The following is an 18,103-nucleotide window of genomic DNA, read 5'->3' as shown; positions in this document are numbered from 1 at the left end:
GCAGCTGACCCCTGAACAATGCAGAGGTTAGGAGTGCCAGCCCCTGCATGGTTGAAAATCCATTGTATAACTTTGTACTCCCCCAAAATGTAACTCCTAACAGCCTACTGTTGACCAGAAGCTTTTCCAATAACATAAACTGTTAACATATTTTTATGTTACATGTATTATATGTTGTATTCTTACAGTTAAGCTAGAGAAAAGAAAAATGTTACTAAGAAAATTATAAGGAAGAGAAAATATAATTACAATACTGTATTTATCAAAAAATCCATATATAAGCAGATCCATGCAGTTCAAACTCATGTTGTTCAAGGGTCAACTGTAATTACTGTCCTATGTTTATATTATAGAATTATGGTTACATATTAATATAATTCTGTTTGATATTGTCTAAATACTTAGAAGTGTTTTTGTAGCATATGAATAATGCTTACATAAAAATTCTTTGATTTTGAAAATGTTATATTGTTCCCGTTGCCCATGTTTGACTCTACTGTTTTAGTTTACTGTGTTTAGGCTAATTTCATTTCCTTTTAACATGTCTTACTGTAGTTTTGTTTTTTTTAGTTCCTTTAAATAAATACATAACTATTGGCTTACATATTAATATCATGTTTTAAAATTGTCCTTTTGTTTGTTTTCAAATGCAGTATGCAACTTATATGCCATATTTAGATTGGAGGGTTTTTCTTGGATAAAATTTTTTTGATTCTCTGTTGACTTGGCCAGGATGTACACATGAAATGCTAAAAGCCAATCTGACAGAGAATAAACACATGAAAGACTAACATCTCCAACATGGAGTTAGGTGGATAAAGATTGAAAAATCCACATAAATTGACCGTATCAATTGATAAGCTGAGAGTTGAGTAAGACTTGATTGTTTTGGCTTTACAGAAGACTATTTGCCTGTTTTGGTGAAACCCATTGTTTCTTGTATGTGTTGATAAGTTTATAATATATAGGATTTTTACCTTAACATAAAATTTTACATTTTATAGGATTTTGCTTTAATGTATGGATATAGTTCTTACTGCAGAATGTTTCAGTTCACTTAGTATAGTTTGCTTCTAATTAAATTGTAACAGAATGTGCCATTTCATGGAAAAAAAATATTTACAAGTAGTAGTTTTTTGATTCCTAAGAAAAAACTGTTGAGTAGATATTATCATTATCCCCATTTTAGAGAAAAATAAACTAAGGGGCAGGAGATGAATAACTTGCCCGAGGTCATGTAGAATAAAAAGTGTTAGAACCAGGAGTTAGATTCTTCATCTGTCAGTCTGTCTAAGGTTTATGTTCTAAATGACATAGCTTGTCTAGCACAGTGGTTCTCAAAGCTCAATCCACAGGGCTCTGGGAGTTTCCAAAACCACTTCAAAGGTCAGGGGGTCAAAACTGTTTTCATAATAACATCAAAACATTATTTGCGTTTTTTATTGTATTGTGATTTGAATTGACAATATAAAAAGAGTGGTGGGTAAAGCTCCTGGTCCCTAAGCATAGATCCAGGCTGAACTATACTAGTAGTAATTGCCATGCACTTGCAGTTAAGAAAAAAAAGCCGTTTCATTTAACAATGTCCTTGATAAAGTGGTAAAAGTGGGAGTCCCATCTTTTTAATATTCTGTACAAGTAATTGGAAGGACACATAAAGCATTTATGTTGTATACCAAAATACCATGGTTGTCTCAAGGAGAAGCATTGGTGTCATCTTTGAGTTGTGAACTGCACTACCCACTTGTTTCCTAGAGCGCCTTGTTACTTGACACAGTGACTGACAGACAAATTTATGGTTTTGTAGACTTGAGTGTTTGCCAAACAGTGTAAGCCTGTCACCTCAAAGAAAAGAATTGGTGGTATTCTTTTGCCAATAAAGTTTGAGCTTTCAAGAGAAAATTAGAATTTTAGAAAACTTGATTCTGCCACCATGATCCTCACAACTACCTCATACTTAAAGACTTTTCTGAAGAGATGGGTGATGAAATTAACGACTGTGATGTTTTTACATAATATAATGAATATGTCATCATTTGGAAGATCTGTGTTACTCAGGGAACCAGTATTTTCCAAATGACCAATTTATAATGTTACAAGATCCCTTCAAAGTTGAAGATGGATTTTCATGTAACATAGTATAAAAAGTTTCAGATTTCTTATTGTAAATGAATTTCAAGAAGCTTTCAAAGTTTTGATGTAGTATCAAACTATCTACAGTTGTTTGAAAATTTAAATAAATTTCCCTTTTCTATTTGAATGAAGGCAGACCTTCTTTAGGTATTTCACGTTCAACAATATACGGCAACAAATTGAATGCCGAGCAAATACAGAAATCTTCAGTTAAGCTAGACATTAAAGAGATTTTTAAAAATGTAAAATAGTGCTATTCTTTGCACTGATTATTTTTGTTTGGGAAGTATATTTTTCAATAAAATATTAGTTTATTTTAAATGAATTAATAAATCCTAGTTTCTCAGTTTTCATTTCTTTTTTATGGTAAATGTTAATATAGATAGCCCATGTAAACAAAATGCTCTTCAGGGTTCTTTTTTTAAGAGTGTAATGGGGGGGCACCTGGGTGGCTCAGTTGGTTAAGCATCTGCCTTCAGCTCAGGTCATGATCCCGGGGTCCTGGGATCGAGTCCCGAGTCGGGCTCCCTGCTCGTTGAGTCTGCTCCTCCCTCTCCCTCTGCTGCTCCCCCTGCTTGAGCTCTCTCTCTCTGTCAAGTAAATAAATTAAAAAAATGAATAAATAAAAGAGTGAAATGGGTCCTAAGAACAAAAAGCCTAAGAATCGCTGCTCTAGAGAAATGTACGAAGAAAGTGAAGTACCTATGATGACAGAGAAATTGAAATTGCAGGTTTTTGAAAGTTGTTTCAGTGGTCTGCACTTGGTTGACAAAGAAGCAATTTCTTTGGTTTTTATTGTTCTTAATCAGATATCAAATATATTCATTTGAACTTAGTCTTCCTCAAATCATTTATAAGTCATGTATTTGTATAATATTGCTAGTATTTACTCAGGTTAACATTATAATAATGTGATCATTTACTTGAGAATTATAGACCTTTATAAGCTATGCTCAAAGCCCTTCAGAAGTGTGATAAATGTGAATTAGTTGACTACTTAATTGCTTAATGTCTTCCTTTTTAATTGAACTCTTAATGAAGTCTGTGTACTTTACAAATGAGAATTTGGTAAGTCTGTCGTGTCGGAGGACCTCTGGATTGTCTGTTTACTTAGCTAGGAGTAGATGATGAGTGCAGTTCTATTCTTAGGCCTACTTTATGAAGGGTTTGGTGAATAGATACTAAAGCTAAAAATATCTGAATGTATGTTTTTCTTCAATATCTCTGCAGGATGACGTAGCTTTGCCAAAGACTTAGAAGCTAAGCAGAAAATGAGCTTAACATCCTGGTTTTTGGTGAGCAGTGGAGGCACTCGCCACAGGCTGCCACGAGAAATGATTTTTGTTGGAAGAGATGACTGTGAGCTCATGTTGCAGGTAATCGCATCGAACTTCTGGATGTATCTACTCAAAACCTGAACTGGTAGAAAATATTCTTCTGCTCCTTTGGAGTTCAACTTTCTGGCTCTCCCTGTTTTAACTCTAGCTACCAGTTTAATTAATTTTCTCCCTCTTGAATCATCTAAAAATACGTTCTAAGTCTTGGGAAATAAATTTTGAAAAATGAGAGCTCAGAGTAGAGAAATTTATTTTAAGTAAGAAGTTTCACATTATATACTTTAAAAATAAGACTTGTAAATAATTCATAAAATTAGCATAGCATGAAGTAAAACTGAATTTTAGTCATGGATGCTTCAGCGATACCAAAATTAGTTTCTCTGCTTCTTTTCGAGATGTTCAGTATGATACCTTTCAGGAGTTTGAGCATAATTAAAGATTGATGGTATTTACTGCATTATGTATAAAGGAGTTACTTTTAAAGCATACTTTTAAGATGTGTTTGAGTAAGGTAATTAGCAGAAAAATGGATCTCCAGATTTTTGAGAATTTAGTTATTTTAACAGATCCCTCGCAGTTTAGAAAGAATCTTACCCCCTTACTCTTCCCCCTTTTTTGTGTTAAAAATGGTAAACAAATACTTAAGAGTAGAACTGTTTATTCTGTTAGCCCAGTGGTTCTTAACTGGAACGATCCTGTCTCCCCCTGCCCAAAGGACATTTGGCAATAGCTGACTGTTACAGTGGTGGGAGGTTGGAGGTGGTCACTACTGACATTTAGTAGGTAGAGGCCAAGAAGCCAAGTGTGCTGCTAAGCATCCTACAGTGTACAGCACCTTTCTCCCCCCCCCACCCTGTACACACAGCAAAGAAGTATCTGGCCCCAAATATCTTATAGTACTGAGATTGAGAAACCCTGCATTATCCCTAGAAAAATCAAATTTGCATCTGTTTGTTACACATGTTTACTTTAAAATTAGGGAACTTATTTTATAGTTCTGGGGCAGTGAAAGTAAAGCCACCCTCAGCTATGTGAGTGTAGTATATGAATGTAGTAAGTATAGTATACGAATAAGTTACATATACAATGACACTTTAATTCAACAAATTCAATGCGAGAAATAGAATAGTACAGAGATTTTCTGCAGTTCTTAGTGAGATGGGAGTGTTGAGAGTGGCAACTGAGAAAAAGGCAGTAATGATTTGGTTTGGATAAAGGCCTCTTGGAACTGGACCCTATCCTAGGCACAGATAGTAGGAGCTCATTATCAGAGAGTGGAAGAGGTGCTTTCTATGTGGCATTTGTATCAACCAGCCAAGAAATGTGGGAATGGTTGTTGAGGAGCTTGCAGGATAGGTCTCTTCTTACATGGAGATAAGGAATAGTAAGAGACATGACTGATATGGTATCTGTTCCTGGACTATGTGTGACAGGTGGAAGTTGTCTGACAGTTTGTGAGGTGGTGGGTGAAAGCTGTGAGTCCAGGGAGACCAAAGTGGGTTCCAGTTCACAGGACACAGTATCAGAGAGGAAAGAGGTACACAGAGAAGGAACTTTGCAGAGCTAATCCTCCAGTATGCCGTTGGGTGTGATCAGCACATATATGTGGAGAAAACACTCCAAAGAATTAGAGTTGACAGTGCTGGGCAGTAACATGGTCAGGAATGGTGCCTGTCTTAACAGCCAGACTGGAAAACCTCATGATTCACAAGGCATTGGTCTCTACCCCCTCAATAGTGGGAAATAATTTACCATAGACTGAGTTCTACCCTCATCTGAATCTGAAAAGCAGTACCCAAAAGGGTCATACTCTTCAAGTAACTTAACTATGTCCCATAACAAAGTCCAAGAATATTTATAAGAATACAGAAATATCCAACACCCCCAAAAGGCAAAATTTACAATATAAATAAAATATTGGTATACAATAAAAAAGTACCCATCTCGTAAAGAAGCAGGAAAATGTGACCCGTAATAAAGGCTGATAGTAAAAGATGTTTTATTTCTGAAGAGTTTGGCTAAGTTTGGCAAAGTAAAAGTTTGGCACAGTCTGGCAAAATAAAAAAAAAAAATGGTAAAACAATCTTGAAAAAGATTTCAAAACTTAATACAAACTAGTGACGCTGGCTTATTTAAAGGTAGACTTATAGACAAGTGGAATAGAATAGAGAGTCCAGAAATAAACCCCTATGTATCTGTGGTTTGAATTGAGTCCCCCGCAAAAACATATATTGAAGTCCTAATCTTCCATACCTGTGAATGTGACCTTAGATGGAAATAAAGTCTTTGAGGATGTAATCAAGTTAAGGTAAAGTCATTTGGATGGACTCTAATCCAGTATGAGTCGATGTCCTCATAAGGAAAGGAAAAGACAGACACAGAGGGACAACGTGAAGGCAGAAGCAGAGATTACAGTTAGGCTGCCAGAAACCAAGGAACACCTGAGTCCACCAGAAGCTGGAAGAGGCAAGGAAAAAAGAGATCCTCTCTAAGAGGTGTTGGAGGAAATATGGCCCTACCAGCGCCTTGATTTTGGATTTTTAGAGTCCAGACTATGAGAAAATAAACTTGTGTTGTTTTAAGCCACCTTTCCTATGGTACCCCAGGAAACTATTACAATGGCAGGCTGAGTTTTTAGAAGGGTGTTATATTCATTCAGTGGGGGAAGGAATAATCTCTTTGGCAGATGAGGCTTAGGATAACTGGATTTCCACTACAAAAGAATGAAGTTGGACCCCTGCCACACATCAAACATAAAAATTAACCAAAATGGATCAATGACCTAAATTTAAGAGCTAAAGCCATAAAACTCTTAGAAGAAAACATAGGGATAAGTCATCATAACCTTGGATTTGGTAGTGGGTTCTTAGATACGACACCAATAGCACCAACCACAAAAGAAAAAGTAGATAAATGAGACTTCATTAAAATTAAAAACTTGTGTATCTAAGGACACTACCAACAGAGTGAAGAGTGGGAGAAAATATTTGTAAAATTATATATATCTTATAACAGTTTACTATCCAGAGTATATGAAGAATTCCTACAGCTCAACAACAAAAAGACAAGCAGCCCACTTAAAAAATGGGATAGAGACTTGACTACACATTTCTCCAAAGAAGATCTAAAAATGCTCAATAAACACATGAAAAGAAGATGCTCAGCATCGTTCGTCACTAAGAAATGTCAATCAAAACCACAGTGAGATAGCACTTCACATCTACTAAGATGGCTGTAATTTTTTTTAAAACGGAAAATAAAGGTCCGTGAAGATGTGGAGAAATTCAAATTCTTTTATGTTGCTGGTGGAACTGTAAAATGGTGTCACTGCTGTAGAAAATAGTTTTTAGTGGGTCCTCAAAAAGCTAAACGTAGAGTTACCATATGATATGACCAGCAGTTCCACTTTTAGATATATACCCACAGTAATTGTGTGCAGGGTCTCAAACAGATACTTGGGTGTCAGTGTTGATTATAGCATTCATTATTCACAATAGCCAAAAGGTGAAAACAACCCCAGTGTCCAGTCACAAATGAATGGATAAACAAAATGCAATGTATATGCATATAATGGATTATTATTCAGTTACAAAAAGGAATGAAGTTCTCATACATGCTGCAACATAAATGAAATTTGAAAACATTATGCTAAATGAAATAAACCAGACACAAAAGACAAAATGATTTCATTTCTTTTGAAAATAGCTAGAATAGGCAAATTCATAGGCATAAAAGAGGGTTAGCAGTTTCCAGTGGCTGGAAAAGAGGTTTGGGGAGTTATTGCTTAAGAGTTACAAAATTTCTGTTTGGGGTGATAAAAAATTTTGGAAATAGATGGTGGTGTACAACATTGCGATTTTAATGCTACTGAACTGTACACTTAAAAATATTTAAAATGGAAAATATGCTATATATATGATATATATATCACCACAATGAAACAAAAAGGAAATCAATGACAATAGAATTTTATTTTATTTTATTTTTTTTAAGATTTTATCTATTTATTTGACAGAGAGAGACACAGCGAGAGAGGGAACACAAGCAGGGGGGAGTGGGAGAGGGAGAAGCAGGCTTCCCGCTGAGCAGGGAGCCCAATGGGGGGCTCAATCCCAGGACCTCGGGATCATGATCTGAGCCAAAGGCAGATGCTTAACGACTGAGCCACCCAGGCGCCCCAATGGCAGTAGAATTTTAAAATATCTTTGAATTGATTCTGTTGATTCATACTGCCTTTATAACAAACTTAAAGCAAAAATTAGTATTATTTTAATGAGGAGAAACCAATATTACAGTGCTGTAAAAAGTCAAAAAGTTAAAATAACCTTTTTACTTAAATTTCATAAATGTTTATGATATGAGTATTTATCCCATTTATGACTGTTTTTATTTATGCTTTATTTTTTAACTAGAATGTAAAGGAGATAAGGGAACTCCATGATCAGGCAAGGGAAAAAAACAGTTTTGACCTGTTCCTCAGTCTCTACCGTTAAAGATACTTCTGCCCTTTATCTGATAGCAGCACGTTGTTCTTAGGCCTGTCCTAGACACACTGGATTCTCTGAAAGAGGTCCATGAATAGATTGGCATGCTGGTCATCTGGTAGTCTGAATCAGTGCTACAAATTAGTAGTACTCTTCGTAGCACTGAAGGACATCTTGTATATGGAAGTAAGAATAAATATTTGCAAATTGTATTTAGTTTTTAAGTGGTTTAATGTTTAATCTTTCCAAGTATAGTAAAATAAATGGATATTTAAAACTTATTCTTTTTTATATCATTTCTGAAAAATGAACAAAGTTTAGGTATGGATTAGTGTTTGAAGAGTGAAGAATTTTGTGTTTATAAATGCAAAATATATTTGTTTTGAAAGATTAGTGCTCTAGACTTGATGATATTGTGTTATCCTTTTAAAGGCTTTACAGAGCTTCAGTGGTTCTGCATTGGTTAGGCCAGTCAGTGTGATAATTAAAATTGTTAGAAGTTCAAATAGCTAATATCTGATTGCTTTTTAATGAGTAAATAAAAGATCTTTAAAAATTTGGTTGATCTAAGTCTGCATTTATGACTTAAAACCTTCCATTTTTTTTTTTTAAAGATTTTATTTATTTATTTGAGAGAGAGAATGAGATAGAGCATGAGAGTGGGGAGGGTCAGAGGGAGAAGCAAACTCCCCGCTGAGCAGGGAGCCCGATGCGGGACTCGATCTCGGGACTCCAGAATCATGACCTGAGCCGAAGGCAGTCGCTTAACCAACTGAGCCACCCAGGCGCCCAAAACCCTCCACTTTTTAATGTACAGGAAACCAGTTGTTAGGTTTTAGAATCTCTGCCTCTGAATAATTTTAAGTAGTTTCTTACCTGTAAAGATTTCAACCACAAATAGATTTGCTGGTCTTTGGTGATAATATGGCTTAAACCCAAAGCAAAAGGGAAATAAATGATCCATAAGGTTATATGACCTGTTTGATTACAATTAAAATTTTTTTGTTATTTCATCTCATTCCAAAAAAGGTAGTCTAAAGAATGTGATCATCAAGAAGAAAATGTGCCTGGATATTAAAGAGTAGATGATTAAATAAAGGATTCTGAAATTAGTTCTCGCACTTAGCCTGGAAGCTTCCAGCAAAGTATTTAGACTTGCTATGCCTGTTTGTCTTGCTGTAGAAAGATGACTGTGCTATGTTTCATAAGACATACTATGCAAAATAAATCTTAGCCATAGATGAAAAAGCTACGAAGTATAATTATTAGGTGGAAATTACATTTTGTCTGGAGTAACACACATTAATATTACTATTAAAAGTACCTTGTATTTAAATAGTACTTTCTATTTCTCAGTGTTCACTTATGTCATTTTAGTTGTTCCTCTCAACAGTTTCCTGAAAGATACAGTCATCCCTATTTTACAGATGGTAAATTAAGATTCAGAAAGACTTAGTCACAGGGCCAGTATCACGTGACCATTAAGTCATGGAAGCTGGTAGTAGAGTCTTGGTAATATTGGCTCAAAATCAAATGACCTTTCTCTTCTACCACTAAGCCGCTACTGCATGTATGTAACCTAAAACTGGTTTACTAACTTACTTCTGCAAGTAAACATGTTCAAACTTCTGTTGCAATATATGGGATACTTCTAAATACAAATGGAGTTGCATTTTGAGAAGTTCACTATCTAAATTCTAATTTTATCTTCATAAAAATTTTAATTGCACCAAATAATTGAATTTTGCTCTGTTTTGAGAAACACCATCATACTAACTGAAACATGTTTTTTTTCCCCTGATGCATAATAGAAATTATAACAAAATTATATTTGACTTATTATTTTAATATTTTAACTTTCACATGGTGTAAGAACAGTCCCCAGGAGGATAATGGAATATGTTTTAAAGATCATAGGTAACTTATTTTCATCTGTCTTTTGGGGACCCATAGCAAAGAATAAGTCACTGTGTATTACTCTGATTGTAAAAATGCAATTGAGCTTTTAAAGAGTCAGCCACAGGGTCTTTTAAAAAGATTTTAAAACAGTGATGACACACAGTGGCAATCTTTCTTTTTCTCTTCAGGTTTTTTTAGCCTATGTGTCCACGTATGTCTGTGTTTTAGTAAGAAAAAGAAGTAATATAAGAAGTAATAATAATGTTATAAAAAGTAGCCATTTCATACCCAAAGCATATGTGACACATAGCAGGTAGTCATTTGTACCATTCATGTGTTAAGCTTTTCGTTAAAATTAGCTTTTCATTGTGCCTGGCCTAGAATTGTTTTTTTATGTTTTGACTTACTTGATATCAGGCTTTTCGTTGTTTCTTTGTTTTTTTGTGTGTGTTTTTTTTTTGTTTTGTAGAAAAGGAAGTATTTCTTTTTTTATTTTTTTTATTATGTTATGTTAATCACCATACATTACATCATTAGTTTTTGATGTAGTGTTCCATGACTCATTGTTTGCATATAACACCCAGTGCTCCATTCAGTATGTGCCCTCTTTAATACCCATCACCAGGCTAACCCATCCCCCACCCCCCTCCCCTCTAGAACCCTCAGTTTGTTTCTCAGAGTCCATAGTCTCATGGTTTGGTGGGGGGGGGAAGAAAAGGAAGTATTTCTTAAATATAGCAGTATTATTGCTTCATTTTAATACTCTTATTTTCCAGAATTTTCTGGTTTTATAATTATCTTTTCTGAGGTCCAAAATTTTTTTGTTTTGTTTTGGTTCTATTGTTTTAAGCCACTCAGTTTGTAGTTCTCTTAAAATTTGGTCTGAACTTTGTAAGTTCAGTACTTTTGATATTTTGTTCTCTAAGAAAATTTTTCTATCTTCATCCTTCATGAAATGAGATGGGCTAATAACATGTATTTTCTTTCCAACAAACCTTTGCTAAGCATCTACAATGCACTAGGCCCCATGCTGGCTACCGAGGGATCAATGCATATACGTAGGGTCTCCCTGTCCGTGAGGGCTTATTGTCTAGTAAAAGGAGATACACATGTTAACCAGTCTAGATACTATGGCACAGAACAGTGATACGTCTGATGTGGGGTGCACAACAGACAGATTGATCAGTCCTACCTGCAAGGAAATGTAAAGATAAGAAATCTGGGAAGACTTCATGGAGGAGATGGCTTGAGCTGAATAATCTTAAAAGATGAATAAATGGTTTCTGGAAGGTTTCGAGTGTGATTGAGTGCATGGCATTCAGTGTGTATTTAGGTAATTAAAATAATCCCTTGTGATTTATATATAGGACATGAAGGCAAACATTTTGAGAGATAAAGACTTGGAAGTTAGAAGAGACCAGATCTTAGAAGGCCTTGTGTGCTAGATGAAAGACTATATGTTATACCTTAGCCAGTAAGTACACTGAGGAGTTTTTACACAGGGGAATATTGCCTTTTTAAATGCTTCCCATGCCTAATGTCATTTAATCCTCACAAACCAACCTCTGAGATATGTACGGTCTGTCTTTTTTATAGATGATTAAACAAAGATTAGTCATTTTACCAAGGCCACACAGTTGCCAGATGTCTCGACCAGTTCTTTTGGACTCCAGCACTTGCACTTTAAACTGTTAATCTATATTGCTGCTCAGAAGTTGGAGCTCAGAATTGGTATAAGCAGGTGATAATTGTCTAGAAAGTGAGGTAATGTTCTAAAGAAAAAGAACCCTTTGAAATGAAGAAAGAAAGAGTATGAGAGGGATTGAAGAGTTAGGATATGCTTTCTAGTTATATAATGAGGGATGGAGAGAAAAAGAGCCTCGGACCTAGCGTTTTTGGCGTAGAAATGAATAAAATAGTTTCAGGAGGTGTACTTTTCAGGAATAAGGTAGTGAGTTTGAGGTTCTGAAGGGACGTCTAGATTGAGATATTTAGTAGAAAGCAGGAAATAAATATGTAAAGCTGAGCAAAGTAGTCTGAGCAGAAGGTAGAGGTTTGGGAGTCGTGAACATGGATGGGGAAGCCAGGGGAAGCTGGATTACAGAGAAGGAAAGTAAGTCAGGACAATAGGGAATCGTTGCTTGGGAGAAAAGGAAGGGGTCAGAGTATGAGATGACCTGTTGCAGTCAGGGCAGTGAGGTTGCATACTAGTAAATTATTATAAATAAGTGAGAGAACTGGAAGAATAGGAGAATGTAGTCATAGAGAAAAATACTACAGTTTAGATTCCAGGTGTAGAATCTGTTTCACATAAGATCTAGCAGTGGGAGCGTTATGCCAAGATAGAGTATGGAGTTTGGTTATGGAAGTTGGGATGGCTAGATTTTTATATGGGTTGTCTACATAGATTTTTTTTTTTTAAGATTTTATTTATTTGAAAGAGAGAATCTGTGAGCGGAGGGAGTGGTAGAGGGAGAGAATCTTCAAGCAGACTGCCTGCTGAGCACAGACCACCACCCCCCCCAGTGCAGGGCTCGATCTCAGGACCCTGAGATCATGACCAGAGCTGAAACCAACAGTCAGAGCCTCAACCAACTGAGCCACCCAGGCGCCTCTCTACACAGATGTTTAAAATCAATCATGGCGGGGCGCCTGGGTGGCTCAGTTGGTTAAGCGACTGCCTTCGGCTCAGGTCATGGTCCTGGAGTCCCGGGATCGAGTCCCGCATCGGGCTCCCTGCTCGGCAGGGAGTCTGCTGCTCCCTCTGACCCTCCCCCCTCTCATGCTCTCTGTCTCTCATTCTCTCATTCTCTCTCGCAAATGAATAAAATCTTTAAAAAAAGAAATTAAAAAAAAAAAATCAATCATGGCGAAGTAGGAATTTGAATGGAAAGGAAGACTGTGAACCATAACTCCAAAACTTCAGTCAGAAAATTAGAATGAGGGCCGCCTGGCTGGTTCAGTTGGGAGAGCATGTGACTTTGATTTTGGGGCATGAGTTCAAGGCCCATGTTGGAGGTAGAGTTTACTCAAAAAAAAAAGTTAAAATGACCACAGATGATTGCAGCAATCTAGGAGGGGTGTGTGTGTAAAGAAATATATACTGTGTATATATATTATGTATAGGTGGATAACAAGAACTTCAAAAAAGTAAAGGGCTTTTTGTTGAAGGGGGCAAGTAATGGTCCAAAAGCCATAATAATAAACCGTATGAATTCATTCTGTATCTCTGAACTCAACAGAATGTCAGATTTAAGAGGATGGTATCCACTTTAAAGAAATGCAGTGGAAATAGTGTTCTCAGGGTGAAAGCCAGATTTCAGTTAAAGGAAGGAAGTAGGAGGTAACCATCTGTGAGAGCTTGAGAATGAAGAGGAGTTTCGAGTAAGGTGGATTCTCGAGAGTGCAATGCAAAGCCTTAGGAAGAGTCTTTCTAGAAAGTAAAAATCACGAGGAAGGAGGCACACTCTTCTGGGTATTTTCTGTAAGAAGACAGTGACTAGAGAGTCTTACATTTTTTTTTTAATTGAGATATAATTGACTTACAACATTATATTAATTTCAAGTGGACAACAATGATTGACTATTTGTATATATTGAGAAGTTATCACCATAATAAGTGTAGTTAATATCTGTTCCCATACAAAGCTGCAGAAAATTTTTTTTTCTTGTGATGAGGAAGGACTTTAGGAGTTTTGCATTCTTACTGGACGTTTAAAGTGACAAGAATAAGAGAACTGGTAAAAAATGACAATCTTCATAGTTTACACCTGATCAGCTAAGGTTTTCCCGTTAGAACCAGAAACTTGATGAAGTTAGCAGTCTTTGTCAGATTATTAGATTTGCATTGAAATGTCCAAATGGATTGTGAAAATTAAGTTGTAATACACCTTCTCCTGGCTAGTTTAATCTAGAGAAAATGTGAATTTGATTATTTAGAAATGAAAATGGATTAATCAATGCTTATATAGTTAGATGTAAGTAGCGAATCTTCCTTATTCCTTCAGTTTTTCTTGACCACTCTCTAGATGTAGTATGCTCTATAATCTTGGTTTTCTGCTGAATTTCTTTGATAGGTGCTAAAACATCCTGCTACCTTGAAAACAGCAGATAACTAAACACGGGAATTTTTACTTGCTTTCTTTCATTGGCTGTTAGAGTTACTCAAATGGGAATGACTTGTTCTGTGAGTTTTAAACTGATGATAGCTCTTGCCCTGAGTTCATAAGCCTGATCTTCTCAAAAAGTTATTTCCCTCTTTATTTCACAACAAACAGGGGCGCCTGGGTAGCTTAATTAGTTAACCCTGAGATCAAGCCGCACTTTGGGCTCCATGCTCACCCTGGAGTCTGATTGAAGATTCTTTCTGTCCTTCACCCTGCTCACGCATGTGCATGCACTCTCTCTCTCAAATAAATAAATCTTCAACAAACAAGATGCTTTTTCTGACCCCACGTAACATCTTCACTCCTTCACTCCCCAGTCCCCAGAGTTGGAATGGCGTCTCAACTCAGTGGACTCTGTTGTCTTCTGCTGTCTTAGGTTTGCTGTACATTCCATGGGAGGCGTTCTTGTACTTAGCTACCGCCATACACAATTTGAGGGCAAGGTGTATATCAGGTTCAGGATTTTCTGGGTTCTAGCAAGTTGTTAATTTAGTTAGATGGCCTCCTAATTGTTTCCTCCTTAAACCATTTTTTTCTCCATCTCTGATGCGTGTTGACCATTCCCTCAAAAGCTGTGGTTCCCTGGTTCCAGAAGCAGCCGCTTAGCTTATTTTCCAAAGCTAACAGTAACTCTCTTTCCTGTGTGATTTTTCTTCTCTCAGCTCTCACTTAGATTTTTCCCCTTGGATTTCAGTTCTCCGTTCTAAGGACTTGAGCTCTTTCTCTGTTTCCTTTGTCACAGAGAGATTATTTATGATGATTCTTTCAAGTTTATTAAGAGCCTACATACACCTGCAGTCTCACTTGTCTCACAGCATGCAGAGATTTTTATCCCATAGACTAATTCAACTTGATAAATCCACAATAAGGAGGAATTATTTTCCTAATGGAGCTACATGTTTTTTTGTCACCAGAATAAGTGAATTTCGTACTTCATTAGTTTAAACAGAGCAATAATTTAAAACATGACAGCATGAAGTTTAAGTAACTTTTAGATTGAATGCAGATGTTTTGTAGTGGTTACCATTGTAATTGGTTTCTCAGGTGAGCCGTAGAGAAGTGGCAGTAATCCTACAATACAGAAAGGTGCTCTTAAGTCTGTCCTAGGGAAATTGAGGTTTCAGAGAAAACCAAACCAAAAAGCAACTTTTAAAACTTTGAAGAAGAACAAAAGCATATGTATGATGAATGTGTAGGTTTTGTTGGAAGATTATTTGAAGTCACATACTGTTTCTTCCTAATGTTAGAAAGACCAAAACTTTTTCAATATATTGGAATTGAAGCTTAACTGAGGAAGGAACCTTTCATTTCAGTGATATTTATTTGGAAAGAATAATTTCAACTAAGATTTACATCTGTAATGTTGTTTACTAGTTGCTGACCTCATTTTGTCAGTGGGGTTAGGAGTCAGGCCATGTTCACTGATGGCTGTAGCTGAAAGTATCAGAGGTTAACATTTCCTCTAGTGTCCTTGTTTTCATCTCTCCAGTGGTTTTTGAGTTTCCTTAGAGACCCTTTATTAAATAATCTGAATTTAGCAGTTTTGCCCATTGTAATCTCCCCTGTGGGTGTGAGGTAAGATTGGGAGGGAGAGGAGGCATTCTATAATGCTTTGATTAGTTCTCAGTCTTTCTGTGGGGTCATGACCTTCACAAGTGCATCTCAGCTCTTTTTTGTCCCCCTCTTTAGATGAGACAGGAAGGCTAGAGGACTCTGGAGTTCGGTATTTCCATTCTTGCATGTCAGCTAGGCTCTGGTAAAACCCACATTGGTATAGCGCTGGTAAAAGAGTCTTCCTTGAGGATAGGCCATTGGTGACAGCAGAATGCTCTCGGTCTATTTCAGAATGGTTACTTTTCACCCTCAGGCTAAGGGGACACAAGACTTTCTCCAGTCTTCACCCTGACATCCTTGTGGGGCTTCTGGAGGTAAAACTCAAAACTCATCAAAGAGTGGTGTCCCCCGAGGCTGTGCACCCAAGCTTTTATCTTGCAAGCTAGTTGGCATTCATGTTTCAGTTACTCACCTCACCCTTGAGTTTTCCTGCCTTGCTGGCTGCAGCCATGGTTTCTGTTTTCAGGAAGCTGTGATTCTCTGTATTCACCTCTCTCTCCAGTTTTCAGGGTGTCAATTGACCTTATGACCTCAATTCTCTGATAAAACAAAGACTAGTTTTAATTTTCCATTTGCGCGTCTTTTTTCTTGTTGTAAGGATGGGACTGATAACTTGCAAGCTTTTTACATGTTGGATTGGAAACTGGAAGTCATCTCTCTTCCCATTTGGGATACTTTCTTTGCTTTTTATTTACCCAGGTTCCCGAAGTAGCCCTCAGTGTTACTGAGTTCAGATTCAGTGTGGTTCTCAGACTGTTTCTTCTTGTCACTATACAGATATTTTTTTTCAATAAAAGTTTCCACAGGCTTTTATATAGTTCACCTCTGAGGTGCTTCTACCTACAGACAACTCTCTAAGCTCCGGAGCAGTGTGCATACGTGTGTGCGTGCTGTGTACTTTAAGAGAGACTGAAAAATGATTTTCAGTAATCACTTTGCTATCTTAATTCCTTTTTTTGACTTTCTCTTTCCCTCTTAGAGCTCCCCCATGAATTCTAGTTTTAAAACCCATGTTTTGTTTGTTTGTTTTTAAAGATTTTATTTATTTGGCAGAGAGCGATACAGCAAGAGAGGGAACACAAGGAGGGGGAGTGGGAGAAGGAGAAGCAGGCTTCCCTGCTGAGCAGGGAGCCCGATGCGGGGCTCGATCCCAGGACCCTGGGATCATGACCTGAGCCAATGGCAGATGCTTGAGCCACCCAGGCACCCCTAAAACCCATGTTTTAAGTGAGGATAATTTTGTTCAAGAATGTATCACATCGTGTTCCTTTTCTCTAAATCTTTGGACTCTTTATATAATTGACACTGTAATTTTCAATAAAGAAAATCCTATAGGATAGTTTTTTTTTTACAATAGGATACATAAAACATTACGAGATTATAATTCACATGACTTCCATGTAACAGTTTCGAATTATAAAAATAATTGTCATTTGGTGCATTCAACAAAGTCACCTGATTTAAATTCTTTCAAAAGTAGAATGTGTGAATTTAGTAGAAAAGAATGTCTTCAAATTTTGGCTGCTTTCTTCTTTGGGGAGTGATGCCAAATTTGTGTTGCATAGTAACACAGTTTAAATCTCATTTAATCCACTTTCACTTTAATATTTCTCTGTATTTATCTACTGTCCTATTAATATAAAGTATCTAGCCAAAAATCTTTGTGTTTGTTATTTATCCTAGTATTTTCTTGTATTTCCTAACTTAGAAAAATTCCTTTCAGTCTCGTAGTGTGGATAAGCAACATGCTGTAATCAATTATGACGCCTCTACGGATGAACATTTGGTGAAAGATTTGGGCAGCCTAAATGGGGTAAGTTAAGATTTTATTTTTTGTTTTACTTATTTTTTTTAATATTGTAAGAGGACAAATCAGGTGACATTTCCTGTTTGTGTTCTCTTCCTTTTCTTTAGTTTGCATCTTACTCTTAAAGGCTTACCTAGGTACATAGCACTTTGGGGACCATACGGAAGAATATGAAAACTAACCCATGTTCTCAAGAAACTGTATAGGCAGTAAATACAGAAATTCAGAAGGTTGTTAGTTGTTATTATCCATAATGGTTGAAAAAGACTTCTTTAAGGAGATGAGATGAAAGTTGACCTCACTGGATAGCTTGAAAGGTGCATTGTGGGAAAATAGTGGAAAGGCATGGCAGCTGGTATGAAAAAAAGCACTCTTGGGAGACAGAGAAGTATAGGGTAACTTAGAAAAAAAAGATGAAAACATGGTTTGGTGCCATATGGTGGAGAACTTTCTATACTAGAGTAAAAGAAGACGTGAAACACATCCGTTTACCTTAAAAATATGGCATGTGATTTAAACACCAGGAATCATTATTGCTTTTTTGTATTCCTACTTCGAAGATAAGTTTGTGTTACTACAGTGAGATTTTTCCTAATTCTTCATTTGATCTTTCCACATTGTCAGAATATAAGGAGCCACAGAATAAGAGAATGCTAAAGTATT

At 36.5% G+C, this 18,103-nt stretch overlaps 1 protein-coding gene across 1 annotated transcript in view; it reads left to right on the top strand.

Annotated features, from left to right (window-relative positions):
• The window catches only part of CEP170 (centrosomal protein 170), a 129,098-nt gene that overhangs the window by 34,954 nt on the left and 76,041 nt on the right, over positions 1-18,103 (top strand). The window contains exons 2-3 of the mRNA XM_021682698.1: positions 3,364-3,509; positions 17,357-17,446. Of these exons, the coding sequence (XP_021538373.1) occupies positions 3,405-3,509; positions 17,357-17,446 (195 nt within the window). The 5' untranslated portion in view covers positions 3,364-3,404. The remainder of the gene's footprint in view (positions 1-3,363; positions 3,510-17,356; positions 17,447-18,103) is intronic.

Source organism: Neomonachus schauinslandi, chromosome 6, assembly GCF_002201575.2.
Source record: "Neomonachus schauinslandi chromosome 6, ASM220157v2, whole genome shotgun sequence".
Classification (NCBI taxonomy): domain Eukaryota; kingdom Metazoa; phylum Chordata; class Mammalia; order Carnivora; family Phocidae; genus Neomonachus; species Neomonachus schauinslandi.
The sequence above is the reverse complement of the archived record's forward strand: the minus strand, read 5'-3'. Positions and strand labels throughout refer to the sequence as shown.